General features: G+C 48.1%; 1 protein-coding gene across 5 annotated transcripts in view; it reads left to right on the forward strand.

The window, feature by feature from the left end:
- The window catches only part of LOC148041852 (uncharacterized), a 218,910-nt gene that overhangs the window by 56,677 nt on the left and 139,746 nt on the right, over positions 1-22,487 (forward strand). For 4 of the 5 annotated variants that reach the window (XM_087683285.1, XM_087683277.1, XM_087683293.1 and 1 more), the window contains one exon: positions 5,463-5,798. The exons of the other annotated variant lie outside the window; for it this stretch is intronic. In XM_087683285.1, the coding sequence (XP_087539411.1) occupies positions 5,463-5,798 (336 nt within the window). The remainder of the gene's footprint in view (positions 1-5,462; positions 5,799-22,487) is intronic. 5 annotated transcript variants of the gene reach the window in all.

Here is a 22,487-nt window from a genome sequence, read left to right on the forward strand (position 1 = left end):
ACTTCTAAGTTGGTATTTGCATATGTATCAATTGCCCCACTTGTATCATTTGCTTATGCTCACTATCCACATTTGGAACATCATGTTGTTGCATTGGCTCTTTCTTCGGTGTATGTTCTTGTCCCAAAGCTCTTGAATACAATTTTCTCTTATTGCCTTTGCTACCCTCCTTTAAGGGGTTCGAAAAACGCATGAACTAAGGATAATCTGCCAATTGCACAAACATTTCAGCTACTATCATCAGCTGATCTTTAAAATGGTCATCAAATTTCTATTGTTCTTGCTAGTCATCAGTCTCTAAAGGCCTAGAAAGACCCATATTTTGGTCTAAATTAACATTATTAGTAGTGCCTCGGGCCTACCAAGTTGAGCGAATTGATGACATCCCAGTGATGGAACCATGAAACCAACCTTCCGTCTGGGATAGGATGGTAAATAACCTAATTAGGTACTAATTACAGCAAGCATAAAATTCACGTAAACTGAAAATGTACACTTTATCACTTTGATCTTGGACATTGGATACCCTATTGGCCCCAAAATTGGCGCTCCTTGCGGTATTTCTTTATCTTATATGGAAAATGGAAGGAGTACAACCGAGATCCTTTGATCTTCTCCGCTAATCCAAGTGCCTCTTGTTGTCAAAACTGACCAGCAAGCCTCCAAATCAATTTGTCTCTTTGTTTGCTTTGGGATTGACCTTCATCTTGCTCCTTGAAAGATAAAATTCAATCCCAAATCTAATATTGGTTGACTAGCCTCTTGAATCTCCTTGAAATTTCTTAATTTCAGCTAGTAGAATTCAAGTCCTAGACCCTCAATTCTGAGCATGCATCCTAAGGCGGTTGTCAAAACCCTAATTTTTGTTGTAAATTAGAGTTTACAAAAGAGGTTGATTGAAATCTCTTCAAATTTACAAGCATCTACCACTTTTTGCACTTCAGTTTTCAGCATGTGCATTTCGGATAGCATTTGTGCTTGCAATTCATTCTTAATCTTTATTTGTATATCTTGCATTTCTGCCTTTTGGTTTGCTATTAGTTTGGCCTTGACCTCTCTCTTATTTCTTTTTCCAACTCCTATCTCATAATTCGTAGTTCAGAGCGAATCATGAGATGAATTTCTTCGTACTTCCATTCATTCAGGGTGCGTGAGATCTTTCCATGTCTGTCAAATCCTAGGGAGACAATTTGATTATGGATCCTATGGCCATGGGTCTTGTATCGTGTATTCTTAGAAGGGGTGTGAAACAATGCTTCCATGGCTGGTTGTGTTAGTTCTTGATCAGATTCGTCTCCTAAATATTCATTTTCCATGGTTCAATGTTTACATTTGTCTACATCACCATCCCTATAATTGATTGTATTTACACACTCTGCAAGGCCACTGAACTTGTATTTTGTACACGTCGAATCTGAGCAATCTCTTTGATTTCTGCAATTTTCAGGGTTTTCCTATCCCCCTTACCGAATTCTTTCACAAGCCCACTTACCTTCACTACATTGAATTTTTTTTTTGTCTCAAGTAAAATGTGTCTGATTATATCACTTAAAAAAATTGATTACAATGGGATGCTCATGCTCGATAGACTAGCAGGAGCTGATGCAAAGTCACAACTACATCATGTATACAAGCCTCTCAAGGCGGTCTAGGGGGGATGGGGGCAAGAAGCCGTTGGGGGGGGGGGGGAAGGGGGGTGTATCGCCAAATAGGGCTGCCTGCGTGCATCACGAAGAACAGGTCTTGGCCGCCCCAAGTGCGTATGAAATGACAATGGAGCTCTTGACGAGCTTGGACGCGCCATGCACCTAGTCCTATCGGCCGCGGAGGGAGTGGATGATGGAGGTCCATAGCTCCGCTAAGGTCGCCTGTGCTGAGAGTCTCTCTCCGTCGAAAGCCTTCTGACACCGCAGCTTCCAGACATGCCATCAAGTTAGACTCCCTATGATCTCCCATACCTGCGAGCAGTCTGCTGTGGGCTCCAGTATCTGGCAGATGGATAGAGCCTTCAAACTGACCACCGCGCACGACCCTGCCTCGATAATGAATATTGTGTCTTGTATCCTGGCCTCATACAAAAGGTGATGGCCCTGGTTGACTGCCTGCCAACAAAAAGCTCCCCATGAGATACATCCAAGGCTCGGTGCTATACGACAAAGGATGTGGCATGCTCCTCTCCACACAAGCTGCACCTCACATGACCAAAGGCAGTGCTTTGGGGTTTCCAGAGGCTGCTGTGTGCAACACTTACAACCTCCCTCCTGCATTTGGGCAACCCAACTTTCACTGCCAAGCCTTGTGCCACCAACCATAAGAAATATGACACCCTCTTCGGCCTCCTGCTATCCCATAGGCAGTGCAAGAAGGTGTGTGGGAAAGGCTCCATGATGTTGTGCTCCACCCAGTGCCTGCTATGTGATGGTGCCCAATCCATATCCTCCTGCATCAGTATGTGTTTGCCAATCCTGGTAGTGTACTCCAGGAACTTGGATGGCTTCTTGGCGACCGCTGTGGCTGGCCATAGCCACTCTCCTAGATCTCACTCCAGCTCATCAAGTGGTCTGCCCTCCCAGATCCAAAGGCGCCACTCCTTGATCTCCTTCCATGAAACATAGGGGTCGAGTTGCCATGCCTTTCCCTAAAGGCCCACCACCCGAATCCTCCTCCACGAAAGGGCGGCTATCCCCTCATCTTGCTGCCCTCTGTTAAGGGCTAGACGCCCCCCCTTCTGCATGGTGAAGAAAGTCCCCTGCGGGGCACCACTCACTCTGCCTGCCACCTATAGGGGGATGCCATTGGTGAAAATCTAGTGGCCCATACCTCTCCAGGCTCTATTGGCTCTCGAATCGGGGGAGCAAGCCACTCTTGAGGTATTGTTGTGTCTATCTCCCTTCTCCTTAGCTCCACTCCTGTCTGGCAGCTTGCTACTTGCTGTAGCACCTTCTCATCCACCATCCTGTACACCTCTTGCCATGTCCTAATGGTATGAGCTGGGCCAGCCTTCCAACCAGCCCATTGGATGTGGGGGTGCTCACAAATTTGTACCCCTTCCCCTATCTTTATTTTGGGGGTTCCAAATCACCGGCTAACGGTGTATCTCCTCGTGGCAGCCTGGGGGCCTCTGGATTTGGGCCTTATAGAGGCCCTGCCACATGCGGAGTAAGCTGTGTAGGAAAGGTGATCTGGGGGGGTAATTTGGGCTGATGTGAAGATCCATCATAGGGACGGCCTCCACTCACCGCCAAGCCTCGGTCTATAGTCCTGGAGGCCCTCCTGCAATAAGACCTTCCTGGTTTGCCCGCCTGGTGTGAGGCCGCGGACAATTAGCTTGCCCAAGAGGGCCATACTCTGATACTTTGGGTCTATGATTCCAAGCCCTCCCTCTGACCGATGCCATTTGATGGTCGCCCATGCCATCTTGGTGTTGGAATCCTTGGAACCATATAACCCTGACCAAAGGAAGTTCCGCACTAGGTAGCGAAGTTACACTGCGCATGATGAGGAGAAGCACCAACATGAGGCGATGTACCAGGCCGTTTCTAGGAGGACCTGGTTAACCACCAGGGCTCGGCCGGCAAGTGAGAGGTGAGTCGTATTCCAGTAGGTCAGTTTCCTTCGAATGGAATCAAGGACAGGAAGAAACTGCTGGGCAGGAGTGATGTTGAGTCCCACCTAGAAACCTAGGTACCGGACGGTCTGTCCTCTGCTCACCCATCTAAATCCTAGGTGGACGCCCCACTCTGTGCTAGAGTCCGGGTCTGTGAGGAAACCAACCGACTTTCGACAGTTGATTTTCGCTCCCGCTGCAGAATAGAACACGTCAAGAGCCAGCCTCACTCCCTCCAGCATCAACTCATTGTTCTCTATGTAGAGTGCTGTATCATCTGCATACTCTAAATCTAACAACTCAATCTCCTCCCTCACTGGAAGTCGGAGGCCGCGTAATCCGCTCACACGTGACCTGAGGAAGTGAGACATCGCCTCTGCAAAGAGTAGAAACAGGTATGGGGCCAGGCGGCTGCCCTGTCGAACCGATCTCTCTAGCTGAAACTCCTCCCCTCACCTTCTGCCTATGAGAACCCTGTTGGTGGCCGATCTGTAAAGGGCGGAGACCCTGCGAATCCAAACCTGGGGGAATCCCAACCTCAATACATTAAATATATTCAGAATGTGTCTCACAATGTCAAAACACAGAGCATACAAGACTGCATTATTCCCATGATAGTATCCAATGCATAAACATTGTATTTACAGTTTCAGGTATGCCTACTGCATTCACTGTCACATCAGATTTTACACCAAGTGTATACTATTGCATTCACTGAATCAGCAGGTTCTGCACTGTATCCACAGGTTTCCTTTAGTGCAGGCATCCCATGTCACATCCAGGCATTCAGAGCTCACAGCATAGACATCATTTGTCTCACTGCAGCGTGACCTTTATTGCCTCTAGTCAATCATGCCAGGTTTACAATGTGACCTATAGAAACTATATCACTGCTTGTCCAGCACGAGCATGTCACTGCCACTGCAGCGCAACCATATCACTGGCACTATTACCACATCTAGTGTGACCATCGAGAGGATATGTCCAGAATGTCCAGCATGACCATCTAGTTGCCTCCCTGGCTGCGATCTCAGCCTGACTTCTTGTGCCTGTCTTGGCTGGACCTGCACATGCGCTGCCCTGCAGTAATCCTCTGGCAGTGTGCCGTCAGGGAGAGCGGGAGCACCTGTTCATTGCCACTGCCTACAGGCCTGTGCGCTGGTCTCTGACTCCACTGACCTGATCTGCACCCTGCTTGGGCACCCCTTTCTCTGCGTCTTCCTGCCCGGCAGTTCCCTAACATGTCCCGCCGCTGCTGCCCTAGTCCTGCTGTGTGTAGCAGTAGGCAGCATCTGGGCCAAACAGACAGAAAGAGTGAGAGCGTGGGAACTGCAACCCTGATCTGCAGCTCTGTGCCCTGTCCTGCAGCCCCTGCAGAGGATGCCTGTCTGCTGTGTCCTGGAACCCCTACAGGGCATAGGAAGAGACAGTCGGGTAGACTCCAGTGACTCCAGACAATGCTGTGCAGATAGGGAGATACAAGACCTGCAGATCTGCGATTTCAGAAAGACAGGGAGAGAGCCTTGGGATACTTTGTCCCAAGGTGATCTATTCAGAATTGTTTTTCTATCCTCTGAAAAAATATCTAGATGTCTTTGTGAATTTCAATGGCATGTATTATAGGTGTACATAGTTGATGTTTGGAAGTTTCACTGTACAAATAAGGCAATACAGTATAAATGGTTTATATTTGGAAGTTTCACTGTACAAATAAGGCCATATGGTGATGTCACAATGAGTGATGATCTAAACATCAAGGATGACATTAGCACATACAGTGACATTACAATGAGTAACCATCTAAACATCAAGAACAGCATAAGTTAGAACAGTCTTACAACTTTTTTGCTTTCAGGTTTGACCTCTGCCAAAAGATGTGTAGCATACTGGTTGAATAATGAGACTAGCTTCAAGGCTGGTGGTCAGGTTCTTTTGAAAGTTCTTCTCATGGATTCATATAACAACAATATAAGTGCATCAACAGGAAGAAATACATTTATCCACTTCAATGTGTTTTCCAACAGCAGTACAGGGTTGGTAAATTACAGAGGGTTTAATGTCACAGCTATTGGTGACTCGGCGTATGAAAGTATTACGTTTTCCCCAACTCTGGCTGGAGACTTTCTTCTCCATATTGAATACAATGATCTAGAAATAAGCAATTCACCATTGAATTTTTCTGTTGCTGCAGGTAACTCTGTTGATGAGATGATCTCTTTGTAGATTCAATCGGAAAAAAGTAGTATTTACAATATGAGCACATATATTTATTTTAATTTAAAAAAATCCTCTTTCTTTCCCACCTCAAGCTCTTGCATGATACTTTCACTTTGATTTGGTTTCTGTCATGCATCTTTCTGCTTTGGCAGCATGCATTCTCTCAACCACCCACATGCATCTTGGGTGCTTCCTCTCTCTAAATGGTACTAGGAATGATGCCAACTAGGCCCACTGTTGCAGGTCTGGTTGTCTACATAAAATCTGTCTATCATAGAGGATGTCCTGGCCCTTACTGCTTTGCCTTTCCTAGAGAATTGAAGAAAGCTTATAGATCCACCAAACTCTACCGTAAATCAAGGGTCTTACCTCCCAACCTAGAAGATGAAATCCTTCTAAGCTGCCTGCTATCTCCCTTTGATAATGTGGATGCATCTACTCCTCTTGTCCTCCAAAGCCTCTACCATGTCATTATCCCCACTAACAATGTGATGATCAGCACGAGGTAATGACTGGGTGAGGGTGATCCAAACTTTATTCTCTCTCCCTGCCCATTAGGGGCATAAACGACCAACTTTCCAATGAGTTCCTCGTCTACTTTCACAGACACCCTTTTGAGACTAGAATGTGCTCATTCTGAACTACATGAAGCAAATGCTTACCTACGCAAATACAGACACTTGCCTGAAACTTTGTAGCTACTAGCACCCGCTACTGAGTCCAATAAGTGAAATCTACCTTGGCAATAGTCTCATTGAATTGGGATATCCTCCCTCCTGAGAAGTGATGCTGCTAGATCATAACAAAATCCATAGACTTTTTAACCAATGCTCTATGAAGATCCTATCTCATGAGACCTGACCTTGACAAAATAGACATCTGCGAAAGGCTTGAATTTTCCAGGAGTGGTTCCTCATGGAGGACATCTAAGTCTCTCAGATTGGCATGACTTTGTGGCCTATGCATGTCTTGTCTATGGCTTAGTATAGACACTATCATGCCTCCTCTCTATAGTCTTCCCAAGGTGGCGGGGATCTGTGAAACCCACTCCTCTTCCTCTCTCTCCAAAAGTGTAGTCGCCTCCCCTTATTTGGAACCTATAAGAGGCCAATATCTATGGAGGTCATAGTTGTGGGGTTGGCCATTGGCTCAGGTGAAGGTAAAGCTATAGGTGCATCTAGCACTACCATAGGCGATTGAGGGGAAGGGAGGGTATGAATTGAGCTACCTTGGTCACTAGGGGGTAGGAAATGGAGGTGCAGGCCCAAGCTCATCCTAGAGGGAGACCTTCCTAGCCACAACTTCTCTAATGTATCTTGGGGCTATCCTCTACAAAAAGGAATACTATCCTACAAGTGAAACAATGCTTTGGGAGGTGACTAGATTGTCTAAAACATATGTCCCCTATGTACTAAGGGGACTTTGATGGCCTACGAGAGGGAATGATGTGACTAGGTAGGGCGCCCCTTTTTTTTTTCCTTTACACTTGCTAGATATAAAGAAAAGTACATTAGAGATTGCCATGATGAGTGGTCATAGGTTATGGTGGACCCATGTAGTATAGTTACTGTTGGTGACATTTGTTCGGTATCGATTAGAGGTGTTTGCACTTTGCTGCTATTGCTTGATTGTCCATGTTGCTATTGCTTGACTATCCATCGAGCTTTGTTTTGGAAGTTCCACATGTTCCAGACTTGGGCCTCCCACTTCTCTTAGTTCACGGAGTTACTAGGATCGAAACCCAATTATCTTCACCAAGCATACTGTCTTTATCGAGAATTCCTCTTCAGGAGCGTTGTTAGCACAAGTTAGTAGGAGAGAGGGATTTATAGGCTCCATTCCCCTTTCATTATGTAGGATCCTCCAAGGCAATCTTCTATAGCTGCATGTGTTCCTGATGTGCACTATCTATTCCACAAGTTCCATCCCATCCCCCACCACCTTCTTTGGTGGTCCTCCATACCGCCTATCCCTTTCAGAGGAGGACAATATTGGCGAGGTGGTTGTGGATTCCTTGGCCCTTTGTGTTTCAAAGGGGGATTCCTAGGACTATGAGGAGCTTCTTCATCAAGAGACTTCATTAGCTTTGGTACTTTTTTTGCCACCCTTGGATCCCTTTTGTCTTCTTTGGTCATCAATCACATCTAGGATCTTAAAGGGGTTGTTAGTAGCCATGTGTGCCATGCACGGTCGTCTCTTGCTTGTGAGCGTCAGTGTGAGTCAAATTGGAATATTAGGAGCTTTGACATTCAGTCTGTCATGTGTTTCAACGGAGGAGGCAGCTCTCTCTAGAGCATGCATTTCTTTTACTGTGGGATTTAGGAGTGTTTACAATGGCGGTTATTTTCCAGCTCAATGCCTTCCTTTTTGTGTGAGTCCAGACTACATTCACACTAGCTAGGATAGGGCAACCATCACTTATGATGATAACAACAATTTTCGTGATTATTATATTCATGTTTTGCATTGGCCAACATATATATGGCCTTCAAGATCAGGTTTTGGCTATTTATTTTCAGCTTCACACTTGGTAGATCAGGTTCATCCTCTATAGGCTTCAAGACACTCCGCCATACAAGGACTCTTCTCTGTCTTTGGGAGCTTCCTTCCTTTATCAGGTTGATCGAGTGCCCACTCTGACACCTTGGGCTATGTGCATGGACTGATCAGTCCTCTTTTGTATGCAACTTTCATTCAGCTCAGTGCAGATTTTCTCATTTCATTCTCTTCTTTCATTGTAGTCATTCTGTTCCCATGTGTGGTGTGTTCATGTTTCCTCTTCCATTACACACTCTCACATGACTTAGTATAAACGAGTATGTCATTGAGGAAGACAACTATCCACTTTTAAAGATACACATGAAATAAATCATTCATCATTTTTTGGAAAGAAGCAATAGCATTTGTTAACCCAAAAGGTAGGACAAAAATTTGATAGTATCCATATAAAACACAGTTTTTGTGACATCATCAAGAGCTATCTATATTTGATGGTGTTTGGACCTAAGATCAATCTTGGTAAAATAGCATACACCATAGAGTTGATCAATGAGGCCATGCATTTGAGGTAACATATATTTGTTCTTGATGGTCACTCTATTGAAAGTTTTATAATTGATGCAAAAAAACATCTCATCATTTGTCTTTTTTGCAAGGAGGAAGGTCACGTGCAATGGAGATTTACTAGGCTCAATAGAGTCTTTTGCAAGATAGTCATGTAATGAGAAAAATAATGTGACACTTTTTTTTCCGTTATGGGTAATTGTATTAATTATGAAAAAAGGACAAGATTACAAGATGCAAGGTTGCTCTAGGCCATCGTGCATAAACCAAATACGGCATACTTAATAAATACTCTTTGAGACATCACGATCAAAAGTAGAAAGAAACTACATGGGCTTGAGCGGGGGTGAGAAAACTACCGTGTACAAAGAAAGTAAATCCTATCTAGGGAGAATATTTGCCAATTGAATCATATCAAGCTACCAACGAGTAAGTTCTTTCAAGCGGACTACATGACTTTGCACCGTGGTAGATGTCTAACAAAAGAAACAACCACCATTTTAAATCCATCACTTGGAGAGTGTAGAGGTAAGAGGAAGAGCACCAATCAACATTCTCCAAATGAAGACCTTGTATCTAAAAGGCGGTTTGTTACGCTAGCTTATCATCACCATAGACTTCAACCACACTTGACCTTTATGGAAACCCTAGGTGTTGTTGCCCTTTTGAGCAAGCCAGTCCTTATTGCATATAAGCAAGTGGTATATTTTATTAATTGAAGCACGGCCCAAATGCAGCTGATAAATTAACATTTCAGTCATGCCAAGGGCCCTCTTGGTCCAAAGGGGGGGAGAGGTTGCATGGCTTGTAAAGAGGTTGAGATGGAGTTCCACAAATGACAATATCCTCTAGGAACATGAATGTAACATTGAACTGATTTGAAAGACATGACAGCCCCACTTGCAACTAGAAGAGCATACTAGTCCTATGTGTGCCATTATTTCTATTTGCCTTGTTAGGTGAGAAGTTTTGAAACAACCAGCACTTCAGCTCTTAGGGAGTTTGTCGTCTCCTGATTTGGAGATGGGTGCCAAGAAGATTTAGCAAGGACAGATTTCCAAGAGTGGACCGAATGATTCAAAAGCATGGGCGATTTAAGATGAAGAGGCTGTTCAGCATTAACAATGTGCCACCATGAAGCAGAAATACTGGTGTTCCCATGCTTAATACCTTGAGTCTGAAGGAAGAACTTTGCAATCAAAGGACATGGCTGCTTACCCTCACACAAAACTTGGAACAATGACCGATAGGGAGCAATGATGTGTCTCCAAATCCAGTATAGTCCCACAGCCCATTCATTTGGTAGTGCAAACATGGTGCTAGGAGATCCAAGATATGCCCATTCATATAGAATCTTCTTTCAAAGCAAGAAGTGGATGGGTTGAGTAATTTTCCATAAATTAGACTGCGGACAAGGAAGCAAGGGTAGGTAATATGAAACCATTGGTACCATGATTGTTTGGCTATGTTGAATCTTATGTGGAACGGCCAAGCTTGTGATTTCCAATATACAAAATTATCCATAATGTGTGAGGATATCCAATCCATTAGTGCTTTAGGGGAAACATGCACCCCCAAAGAATAGCCTAGATGCTTTAAAATAGAGTGTTTAAGCACAACTTCACCTTGCCAACCCAAGGCCTGAAGATCACTCTCAATGCAACTAATAAGGGCCGATCTAGATGCATTAATACGGAGCCCCAAAGCAAGTGCAAATAAGTCCCATGTATCCATCGCTCTTTGTATATTATCAAGATCAACCTTGAGAAACATGAAAGTGTCATTTGCCAAAGCTTAGCTAACCAACTACTCCTATGAAGGGAGAGAGAGTCATACCATTGTGAAGAAATACTAGAACACAAAAACACAAGTGAAAGCATACAACAAAGCATAAACTCAACAAAATAGAGTAAGGGTAAGGGAAACTCTAGACAACTCTAGATAGTGAATAGAGTGAAGATAATAAATAAATGAATTTGAATATTATAATGCTCATGTAGCAAACATACCATGCAATGAAAGAATAATGTACCACAAACTCTTGTGTCAAGAGAATGGAGATAGAGGTAATGAGCTAGAGAGTGTGTCGTACTCCTGACGGATTCTGAATTGCAGCAAGACAGCCTCTAAGATGTCAGATAGCAGCAAATGTAGCAGATGATGATGCCAAACTAGTGTCGGATAGCAAAGGAGAGAAACTATCAAGCAAAGCCTCGGGAAGGTGGCAACAACCTAGGCTGCAGCTTGGAGTAGCAAACACAGCTTCTTGACTATTGTGGGCAGCAGGGTGACACCTAGGAGTAGCAAATGCAGCAATGGGAGAAGTCCGCTTGATTGTTCGGACAACAAACGCTGCACTGAAGGATGTAGACTACAGTGAAGGTGGGAAATAGGTGCCGGTGTTGGGTTTCACTCATGCCTACGCTTAGAGAGGAGTGTTAGTGATCCTCAGTAGGACACTGGGGCACTTTTCACTCTCCGTACGAGAGGGTTTTTTTCCTTAGATTTATTCCCTTTATTTTATGTGCCTATGTTACATGGTTTTGGGCACTTATCGTGTTTCACACACTTCGGGTGTGAACACCCTCTTACAACCTTAAGGTTTAAGGATTGTACTTTGTACTTTTTTTTGCAAATAAAGTGTGGCTAATTACATTACTTCAGAAAAAACCTGAATACAAGGAAGTGCTCATGCTCAAACAGACTAGCTGGAGCTGATGTAGAGTCATAGATCTATCAGATGTACAAGCCTCTCAAGGTGGTCTAGGGGGGATGGGGGCAAGAAGCCATGGAGGGGGGCTATATCGCCATCTGGGGATGCCTCCCTGCATCACGAAAAATAGGTCCTGGTTGCCCCAACTGCGTAAGAAATGACAACGAGCCTTGGATTCACCCTGCACCTGGTCCCATTGGCCGCGGAGGGAGTGGATGATGGAGGTCTAGAGCTTTGCTAAGGTTGCTTGTGCTGAAAGTCTCTCTCCGCCAAAAGCCTCCTGACACTATGCCTTCCGAATATGCCATCTAGTAAGACTCCCTATAATCTCCCATACCTCAAAGCGGTTTGCTGTAGGCTCCAGTACCTCGCGGATGGGTAGAGCCGCCAAGCTGACCATTGCGCACAACCTTGCCTCAATAATGAATATCATGTCTTGCATCTCGGCCTCATACAGCAGGTGACGGCCCTAGCTAAGTGCTTGCCAGCAAAAAGCTCCCCATGAGATACATCCAAGGTTGGGTGCTATACGGTGAATGATGTGGCATGCTCCTCTCCACACTAGCTGTGCTGCCTCCAATGACCAAAGGCAGTGCTTTGGGGTTTCCATAGGCTACTGTGTGCAGCGCTTACAACCTTCCTCCTGCATGTAGGCTAGCCAACTTTCCATTGCCAAGCCTCCGTGTGCTACCAGCCATAAAAAATACGATACCCTCCTCGGCCTCCAACAATCCCATAGGCGGTGTGAGAAGGTCCGTCAGAAAGGCTCCGTGATGCTGTGCTCCTCTCAGTGCTTGCTACGTGACAGTGCCCAATCCATGTCCTCCTACCTCAGTACGTGTCTACCAATCTTGGCAGTGTACTCTAGGAACCTCGATGGCTTCTTGGCGACCGGAGTGGCCGGCCATAGCCACTCTCCCGAGTCCCACTCTAGCTTATCAAGTGGCCTGCTCTCCCAAATCCAAAGGCGCCACTCCCTGAGTTCCTCCCAGAAAACATAAGGGTCCAGTCGCCATGTGTTCCCCTGAAGGCCAATCACTCGCACCCTTCTCCATGAAAGGACAGCTATCCCCTCATCCTGTTGCCCTTTGTCAAGGGCCAAATGCCCCCCCTCTTGCACGGTGAAGAAGGTCCCAGGTGGGGCGCCGCCCACTCTACCTGCCACTTGTAGGGGGATACCTACTGGTGAGAACCTAGGACCTGGATTAGGGCCTTGTGGAAGCCTTGCTACACACGGGGCAAGCTACGTAGGAAGGGGGATCTTGGGGGAGTGATCTGGGCTGTTGTGAAGATCCATCTCAAGGAAGGTCTCCACTCATTGCCAAGCCTCGGTATACAATCCTGAAGACCCTCCTGTAATAGGACCTTCGAGGTTTGCTCTCCTGGAGTGAGGCTGGAGACTACTAGCTTGCCCAAGAGGGCCATACTCTGATACTATGGATCTATGATTCCAAGCCCTCCCTCTGACCGATGCTGGATGATGGTTGCCCATGCCACCTTGGCCCAAGAATCCCTGGAACCGTCTGAACCAGACCAAAGGAAGTTTCGCAGTAGGCGGCGAAGTTGCACTACACATGATGAGGAGAAGCACCAACACGAGGCGATGTACCAGGCGGTTGCTAGGAGGACCTAATTCACCACCAGGACTCGGCCTGCTAGGGATAGGCAAGCAGTACTCCAGTAGGTCAGTGTCGTCCGAATAGATTTGAGGACTGGAAAAAACTGCTGGGTGGGAGTGATGTCGAGTCCCACCTAGAATCCTAGATAACGGACAATTTGCCCTCTACTTACCCATCTAAATCCCAAGTGGACGCCCCACTCCGTACTAGAGTCCGATTCCGTAAGGAAACCAACCAGCTTTCGCCAGTTGATTTTCACTCTCGCTCTAGAAAAGAACACCTCAAGAGCTAGTCTCACTCTCTCTAGCATCAACTCATCGTCCTCTATGTAGAGTGTTGTGCCATCTGCATACTCCGAGTCTAACAACTCTGTCTCCTCTCTCACTGTAAGTCGGAGGCCATGTAAACTGCTCACACATGACCTGAGGAAGTGAGAAATCCCCTCTCCAAAGAGTAAGACTAGTACGGGGCCAAGGGGTAGCTTTGCCGCACCAATCTCTCCAACCGAAACTCCTATCCTCGCCTGCCACCTATGAGAACCCTGCTGGTAGCCGATCTATAGAGTGCGGAGACCCCACGGATCCATGCTTTGGGGAAGCCCAACCTCACCATGGCGCCCTCTAGGAAATCCCAGTCCACCTTGTTGTAGCCCTTCTCGAAATCCAGGAGTAGTACGGCCAGTCCCTGCCCACTGTGTTGAGCCCACTTTGTCCCCTCAAAGAAGATGAATACATTGTCTAGGATGCTCGTGTCCCGGACAAAGCCTGTCTGTGTGTCCTGAATGATGTCTGAAAGCACAGGGCGTAGTTGCCTACCAATCATCTTTGCCAGTGCCTTATAGGCCACCGACAATAAAGTGATCTGTCTCCACTGGGAAAGCTCCATCCGGTCTCCCCCTTTGGAGAGAAGACTGATGAGGCCTGCCGAAAGACTCCCTGGCATTTGTCCTGAAGTGAAAATCTCTTGAAAGGCCATCAATAAGGGGTCTTTCACCACCTCCTAGTAGGTAATGAAAAAGGCCTTAGAAAGGCCATCCTCTTTCGAGCATTTCTGCCCATCCTGTGTATGGAAAGCCTTCTCTAGTTCCTTCTCTGTGAAGGGGGCTAGGAGGGAGCATCCCATCTCCTTTGTGACGAGGGATGGGATGTGATCCCAGACCTGCTGTCTACATCGCTGTCCTCTAGTTGAGGCTATCTCCTGCTGGAAAAGGGGTATTTAGCAGTCGATGGGAATCTCCATCACCTCGTCTGGGCTAGAACAAGTCCTCCCATATTGATCTCGAAGGCTGCGTATCTGCTCTCCTGAGGTGTGGGGCTGGTGCACTTGAAAAAACTCCATGTACATCTTGTCCCCCTTCTGCGCCCAGAAGGTTGCTGAGGTGCAGAATGAGAACTCCAAGTGCTTGCGGGTGATGGCTGCTCGCGCGCACGTCTTGTGCGTGAAGGGTGGGATCCCTTGGTACCTTCTATAATAATCTCTGCGTGGCTGCAAGGTCCGTCCAGAGTGCTCTCTCCTCTTCCTAGCTTTGCTGCCTAGCCTGTAGGGCTGTCTCCTGGCAAATACGGCTCGGCTAGGACCTCTACAACCTTCTCTGCGATCTGGTCCCTTCTACCCCACTCCCTAGTCCAAATCTGCTCAATCTGACTCTTCACCTTCTCCCTCCCATAGATCGCATCAGGGATCTGGTAGGATTGTGTGTCTAGGGCAGACGGTGGGAATCAAACGTCAGGAGAACCGGGCAATGATCGGACAATGTGGTGCCTGCCAACTGCCCAACTGGCCTCCACGAGAGCATCCCCACTCTCCTACATAGAACCTGTCCAATTGCTCATCTAGCCGCATGTATCCCCAAGAGAAGTTTAGCGACCTCCCCCTCCTGTGGAAAGCAGGGTGTTTTGAAGCATCGCGTGCTCCTACTGCCAGTAGAAAGACCTCCCATGCCTCTTGTGCCTCCCCAGCATTGCCCTGGTAGTTTTTACCTCTGACGTGCTGGTCCTCTAAAGCCTCCAGGTTGTTGAAGTTTCCTCCAACAATCCACGAGTCCACCTCTGGGAGTCCTTCCGCGATCTCCACCCAAAACTTGCTGCATGCCCTAACCTCAGTAGGGGCATAAATATTGAGGAGTCCCAAGCACGAGGCCCCAATATCCAATCTGATCCATAGAACCCTCCATGCCACTATTGTCCCGTGATCTCGTACACAAGCGGTGAGACTTGGACCAATAGTTGTGTAAACACCCCTACTCCTGCCGTGGGCACCGATGGCGTGCTCCTAGTAAGTGTGTGAGCTGCCCAGGAGTACCTTCCCTACCCGCTAGGCCTGGGCGGGAGTGAGCTCGTGCTCTTGTAGAAGTAGGATGTCGATTCCGACAAGGGCAGGCTGCAGCTCTTGCCGGACAATCATCTTCCTAGAACCACACGTTCCACTATAGTGGAGGCTATTCACATTCCAGGACGTAAGGTGTAAACTCATAGAGAAACTTGTGGCTAACCGAACAAGCATCTGTTCGATGTGGAAGCTGCTGACGAAGAAGAGGAACTATGAGGCATGCCTATACGCTTTGCTGCTAGCCTGGAAGGTGAACTCCATTTCCCCATGGTAGCCCTTAGGCGCGGACCATGGGGGTGATGGATGCGCCTGGTGGTACCACCAGGGCATCTATCAACCAGGCTGAGAGGCGAGACTCCGTACATTGGTAGAAACGGGCCACCTGTACCAAGGGCCACTCAATCATATCCATCGGAGCTCTCCACTGCGGATGGGCTTGAAAGATAATGCTCAGATAAGGGATGTTGGCCCTAGCCCACTAGTTAATGTCCATCATGCAACCTGGCCATTGGTGGGAAAAAAGTGCCAGTCCACCTTCTTCCATCCACTGGGAGATGTGATCTGCCACCTAGCTCTTCACCTCCTCCTCTATTTGAGATGTTGTCCAGTCTCTTATGTGAGAGATCTGAAGGAAAAAGGTGTAGTTTGATCCATCCGGTGGTGCTAATAGTTGGACCTTGCTGCTCTTAGACTTGCTTACCACGAAGATTCCCACCTCCAGGGGTAGTGGGAACTCTTCGTGCTCCGCAACTCTCAGGTAGGACCATGACCCACTATGAAAAAACTGCTGTGGTAGCAAGTGCGCTTGTCTCGAGAAAGTGTGTCGGGCGGCATGAACGGATGAACTAGTGGCTGTTTGGGGAGGGGAAGGGGGGCTAGACTATAGGCGAGTGGAGGATGACGGTGTGTGGGACTCCTCACCTCCTGTGGGGAAGGTGGGATGGGTCACATGTGCTGGGTGGGAATCAGGGGGACTGGACAGCAGGGGTGATGGTGGGGAGAGGAAGGATCTAGGGATGGTGGGGTGGTCGGATGCTCCCGGTGGTAGCTCTAGAAGGGGGGGGCTGTGGACTAGGATCGGGAGGGGGGGGGGGTGGGGGATGTGGGCCCTTGGGTGAGGTGGCCTGTGATGCCTCCGTGGGGGGTGGATGTGTGGGCTTGTGGTCCTATTGGGTGGGGCTAGGAGAGAGGGGCCGTGTGGCGTTCTGCTGAGAGGGTGACGCTCACCCTCATGCACCCTACTGTCGTGGTTGTGTCTGAGGGGGTGGCTGCGGCCCCCCATGCCGTCTCCCTCTCTATCGTTTTTGGACCCATGTAAAGCCGTGCGCGTCCACCTTTGGGCTTGTCGGCGAAGCCGCCTTAGCTCCGAAGCGCGTGCACTCTGCTGCCATATTCCCAAAGTCATGCCAACGTAGGCACTGCCCTGGCTGCCTAGTCACAATTACCTGCTACCTGAAGGAGTGTCCGCCTATCTCAATCTTTAGAAACTGTGGTATATTCTTTGTCTCTTTCATTGCCACCCGTATCTTTGGGACTCTTGTGGCTGTCACTGGGTCCGGAAAAGAGGCGGGAAGGACTTTGTCAAGGAGCCGTTCGAAGTTTTCCACAAGTTGGCGATACTTTATCGCTAGTCTAGGGAATAGTTGGGTGATCGGGTGTCTAAGGAAACTGTTGTAGAGCACGAATGCCTCCACTATGAAGCCATTGTACCAGCATATGGATGACCCCCCTCGGGGAGGCACAGGGTGAGCTAGCCAATAGCTCACATGCTGCGTCCGCTGAGGTAAGTCATAGCATGAAGATCCCTTGACCCATTAGAACTACCTCCACTATCTGCGCTGTGCTGATCCGTAACGTGGAGTGAAGCCAATGGGGAATGTCCTACTACCTGACCAAAGATTGCTGTTTCTTTAAGCTCCAGCTTTGTGGCACGGACGGCTAAGAGCTGTTTCTCAGATAGGACGACGTGCAAGGTGTTTGATTGGGGGGACACTCATAGAATGCACTGGCGTCTCACTAGAGGTTTCCATTGCGTGTTCCTGCTAAGGACCTACCAATCTTGCTGCTGTGCTACCGGGGGGGATCTTTTTTTTTTGTGTGTCGGTGCGGGGGTGCTGGACATTGTTGGAGACTGGCTCTGAGCTGACACAACGCGAGTTTGGGCCTATCGGCCGGGCGGGGGCTAGTGCCACAGGTGCGGGAGAGGTGGTGAGTTAGGTGGAGGCGGCGCGGGGGGGGGGCAGAGGAGGCGGGGGATCAGGGCCAGGGGGCTGGCGTAGGGCAGCAGGCGGGTGGCCAGGAGGGGGGGGGGCGGAGATATCGCTGGGGGGGCGGAGCAAGGCGGAGATATCTCCTTATAGGTGGTAGGTAGAGTGGGCGGTGCCCCCTACGGGATTTTCTTCCCCGTGCAGGATGAGGGGCATTTGGTCCTTGACAGAGGGCAAGAGTATGAGGAGATTGTTGTCCTTCCTTGGAGGAGGATTCGTGTGGTTGGTCTTCAGGGGAAGACCTGGCGTCTGGACCCTTATGTGCCTTGGGAGGATTTTTGATAGTGGCACCTTTGGATATGGGAGAGCACGCCACTTGATGAGTTGGAGTGGGACCTTGGAGAGTGGCTATGACCGGCCACTCTGGTCGCCAAGAATCCAGTGAAGTTCTTGGAGTACATAGCCAAGATTGTTAGACATGTACTGATGTAGGAGAACTTGGATTGGGTGCCTTCGCATAGGAAATACTGGGCGGAGCACAACATCACGGATGCCTTTCGTCGGACTTTTTGGTGCCGCTTGTGGGACAGTTGGAAGCTGAGGAGGGTGTCATATTTCCTTTGTCTTTTGGCACATGGGGGTCTAGTGGTTGGGAGTTGGTTGGCCCAGATGTAGTAGGATGGAGGTTGTAAGCGTTGCCCACAGCAGCACTTGGAAACCCCAAAGCACTGCCTTTGGTCTTGCGAGGCGGCACAACTCGTGTGGAGAGGAGCCTTCCGTATTGTTTGCCGTGTGGCACCCAGCCTTGGATGTATCTCGTGGGGGGCTTTTTGTTGGCAGGCAGTCAGCCAGGGCCGTCACCTTTTGTATGAGGCCGGGATCCAGGATACGATTTTTATCATTGAGGTTGGGTCTTGCGTAGTGGTCGGCTTGGAGGCTTTACCCAGCCGCCAAGTATTGGAGCCCACAGCAGAGCGCTCAGAGGTATGGGAGATCATAGGAAGTCTTATAGGATGGCACATTTGGAAGGCACACTGTCAGGAGGTTTTTGGCAGGGAGTGGCTTTCAGTATAGGCAACTTTGGCAGAGCTTTGGACTTTCATCATCCACTCCCTCCGCGGCCGGTGGGACCACGTGCAGGGCAAGTCTCGAGCTCGTTAGGAGCTCTGTCTTCACTTTCTGCGCACTTGGGGCAGCCATGACCTGTTCTTCATGATGCAGGCAGGCAATCCCAAATAGCGATATGCCCCCCCTCCATGGCTTCTTGCCCCCATCCCCCCCCAGATCGCCTGGAGAGACTTGTATACATGATGGATTTGTGATTTGCATCAGCTCCAGCTAGTCTGTTGATCTAGAGCACTCCGTTGTAATCAGCCTTTCGAGTAATATATTTAACCACATTTTACTTCCAAAAAAAAAAAAAAAAACAATGCAAATGAGCATTCAACATAGCATCAATATTTGCATGCCTCATGATCCACTATCCATGCCCAACATTAACTTTAGCTGTGAAAGGAGCCATTGTTATATGCAATCATCATGGATAAAAACTCATAGCGAAACTCCAGCAATCAATGCCCCTTCTTATGATGTACTTGTGCTTAATGTGCAGAGATGTTTACCGCAGCATAGAGGATCGGAAAATGGAGCAGAGGAGCGGAAAAAATGGAAGAAGGAGATAAGCGAAAGGGCACAGAACAAGGGAAAGAAAAGGCACCCCGGATGGAGGTCGGACCCTGAAAATTTGAATGACGACCTCTTCAGAAGGCCTCAGTGTCGCCTCGAGAAAAGAAAAGAGTAAAAGTGCGCCATTAAATGTGAAGGCACTCCGGAATCCTTGTAAAAGAGTGCCGGGCTCACTCTTGTGCAAATTGTATGCATTAGTTGGGAATGGGATAAGTTAGAACGGTGGGACATAGGAAAAGAGGGCCTAGGCTAATGGCCGGCCATGTAAAAAGTGGGGATGACCGCCCAAAAAGTAGGGCATGTATATAAAGTTCAAAAGTGAATGAGAAGCTTATTCTTGTGTGTGGCCAATGCTTCTTCTTCTTCTTCTCTTGTTTCTTGCCTTCTTGCTTGTGCTTGAGTGAGGGATGTAGGGAGTGTGAGGGAGTGAGTGTGTGAGAGTGAGGGATGGTGGAGAAGAAGCTCCCCATATTCTCTCTTCATCTTCTCTTCTCTTCTTCTCTTCTCTTCTCTTGCGCGGCTATGGAGGATGGAGCTTGACGAAGAGGGCTTGAGGTTGCTTGAGCTTGCCACAAGGATCGTGGAGCTACCGGAGTGCAAGAGAGAGGAGGGAACTCGATCGAGCATCAAGGTAAGCTCACTACACCCGTAAGGGAGGCATTGCGCGTCGGCTATGTGAGAGGTAGCCATGGCCGCTCGGCTTGAAACGCTTGATTAATAAGCGGTCCGTAGGTCTTGGGATTGAGCTCTGTAGCTCCCCTTCTTTTGGTTCCGTTGCCGGGACCAAGGGAATTGAGCCGTGAGCGCCGCGCGCATCGAATCGAGCATAGAAGTAGGGTTTGCAGCCCGAACCGGTGCTTGAGATAGTTGGGAGATTTAGGAGGTTTTAATCCTTGGAAGCAAGCAAGTATTTTGATTTGTTGTTGAATATTAGAGTAGGACCATCTATCTCCATCTCTTGTTTTGATTTTGGTTGCATTAGGTTAAGATTAGGATAGGAAAAAGAAGGGAAATAGAAGGGTTCTGTTGCTGTTGGAAACAGGGAAATAGGGGCACAGATTGAGATTTCTGGCTGGAAGAGTATGAGGGATTAAATTCTGAGGTTACAGCAAGCTGGGATGGGGCAATAAGAGGCCCAAGGAACCAGGGAACATCACATTTGACATTCTGCCTTCTGAGAAGAGAGTGAGCTTGAGAGCCAGGGAGAGAGCGAGAGAGAGAGTTGCAGGGAGACTGTTGAACTGCTGATCGATTCGAGCGCCACATTGTTTCCAGGTGTGCCTGGCAGCTCCTTGCATTGTCTTGCACCTATTTGGAAAGCATGGGATGATTTGAGGGAGTAGGCGTTGACCTTGAAGCATCGCGCCCTTTCCTTGGACCGTTGTCTGCACCGTCGGACCAGTCCGTTCGATCCCCAGAATAGGACCACCCGATTTCTGGAGTCGGACCGTCCGACTCCGAAAATCGGACCACTTTTCCCATCCGACTCCCAGAATCGGATCATTTCGAAAATCGGACCATCCTTGTCCGACTGCTAAAATCGGACCCAGTGTCAAAATCGCAGGAGTCGGACCACCCTGTTTGACTTGGAAAATCGGACCAAAGTAAAATTTGACCACCCTGTCCAAGTCTGAAATCGGACCATTGCTAGAATCACACGACTGTTCCTAGCGTGAAACTCGGATCAGCCTGTCCGATTCCCAGGATCGGACCAGCCCGTTTGACTCCCAGAATCGGACCACTTCACCAGAACTTTAAATAGAGGGTTTTTAAACCTGCCCTACAATCCTAGCCACCCTGTTCATGTCTCTGATTCCCCAAGGAACCCAGTTTAGCCCTTAGAAGCCAAAGGCCAGACAGGATAACCAAGGATTCACCCCGAACAGCTAGACACTGAGCAGACCAAATTTAGAATTTGAGTTGACTTTCGGTGACCAACCAACCAACCCTGAAGCAGAATAGGGAACACAGCATGGACTTTCAGTAAAACCTTAGATCGGCCAGAACCTACGCTTAGAGCCATATCAAGCTATGAACGTAAGGGGAAGAGTGGAATTTGCATTGAGTATTTCTTGCATCCGCACCTCACTTTTTGATTTTATCACCAAAGGTGCACTACAAGAAAAGGAGAAGCCTGTTTTCGCACTGAGCACTAGAAAGCACGAAGCACAACTTGTGAATAGGATTGACAACTGCTTTCAATAACAAGAAACTCATCAGGAGACATAATAACAGCAAGGAACCCACTACTAGGAGAAGATCCCAAAACATAGTGGGCTACCTGAGAGCCCCATCAGTAGGACCCTAAGAGGACACGAAGATCCAGAAGGCGACAACATAGAGGATTGGATGCTGCCGGAGCTACTCAAATTGATCAACGACCTTGTGGAGCTGGAAGTGGGAGCAATGTCAGGATCACGAGGCGGACAAGGAGAGGACCGATTGGACTTGGGGGAATTCCCAGTCCTAGTGCAGGAGTTAGTCAATGAGTACGACTTGTTGACTAGGACGGTAGTTCAGGGCAAGCCAGTAGAGGAAGTGGTAGCAAACCTAGAAGAGGAAAGAAAGGCGATTAGAAAGGCGCTAGAGAGCATAATTGCCTATAACCACGAGCAAAAGGCTAGGAAACTCCAACAAGATGTAGACATGTACGAGGCTCGGCGTGTGCTAGCCTTGGTTGGTGCAGCCAAAGCAAGACCAAATGCAGAGAGAGAGCGAGCAGCAAAGGCTGACTTATCATTGAGTGAACTTGTAGCCAGGCGGCTCATGGACAATACGTCCGTTGAGCAGAGTACAACAGCCTTAGCCACAGCATTACTCTCGGGATTAGTGGTCACGCAAGGGGCAATCTAGGATCCCTATTGTAGCAAAGCAGCTAGACAAGTATGAACCTAGCAATGACCTTTCGGGTTGTGTTTAGGTGATAAGGGGAGAATTTGGTACACTAGTCTAGATGCAGCTGAGCGTATGAACTTTGTCCATCTTAAAGATCATTTTATCAAGAGATTTTCTGAGGCATGGTACTCTCACAATCTCATCGTCCGGTT

This window comes from Lygodium microphyllum, chromosome 1, assembly GCF_053477565.2.
Source record: "Lygodium microphyllum isolate KBCC chromosome 1, Lygodium_microphyllum_v1.1.10, whole genome shotgun sequence".
NCBI classification, from domain to species: Eukaryota; Viridiplantae; Streptophyta; class Polypodiopsida; order Schizaeales; family Lygodiaceae; genus Lygodium; species Lygodium microphyllum.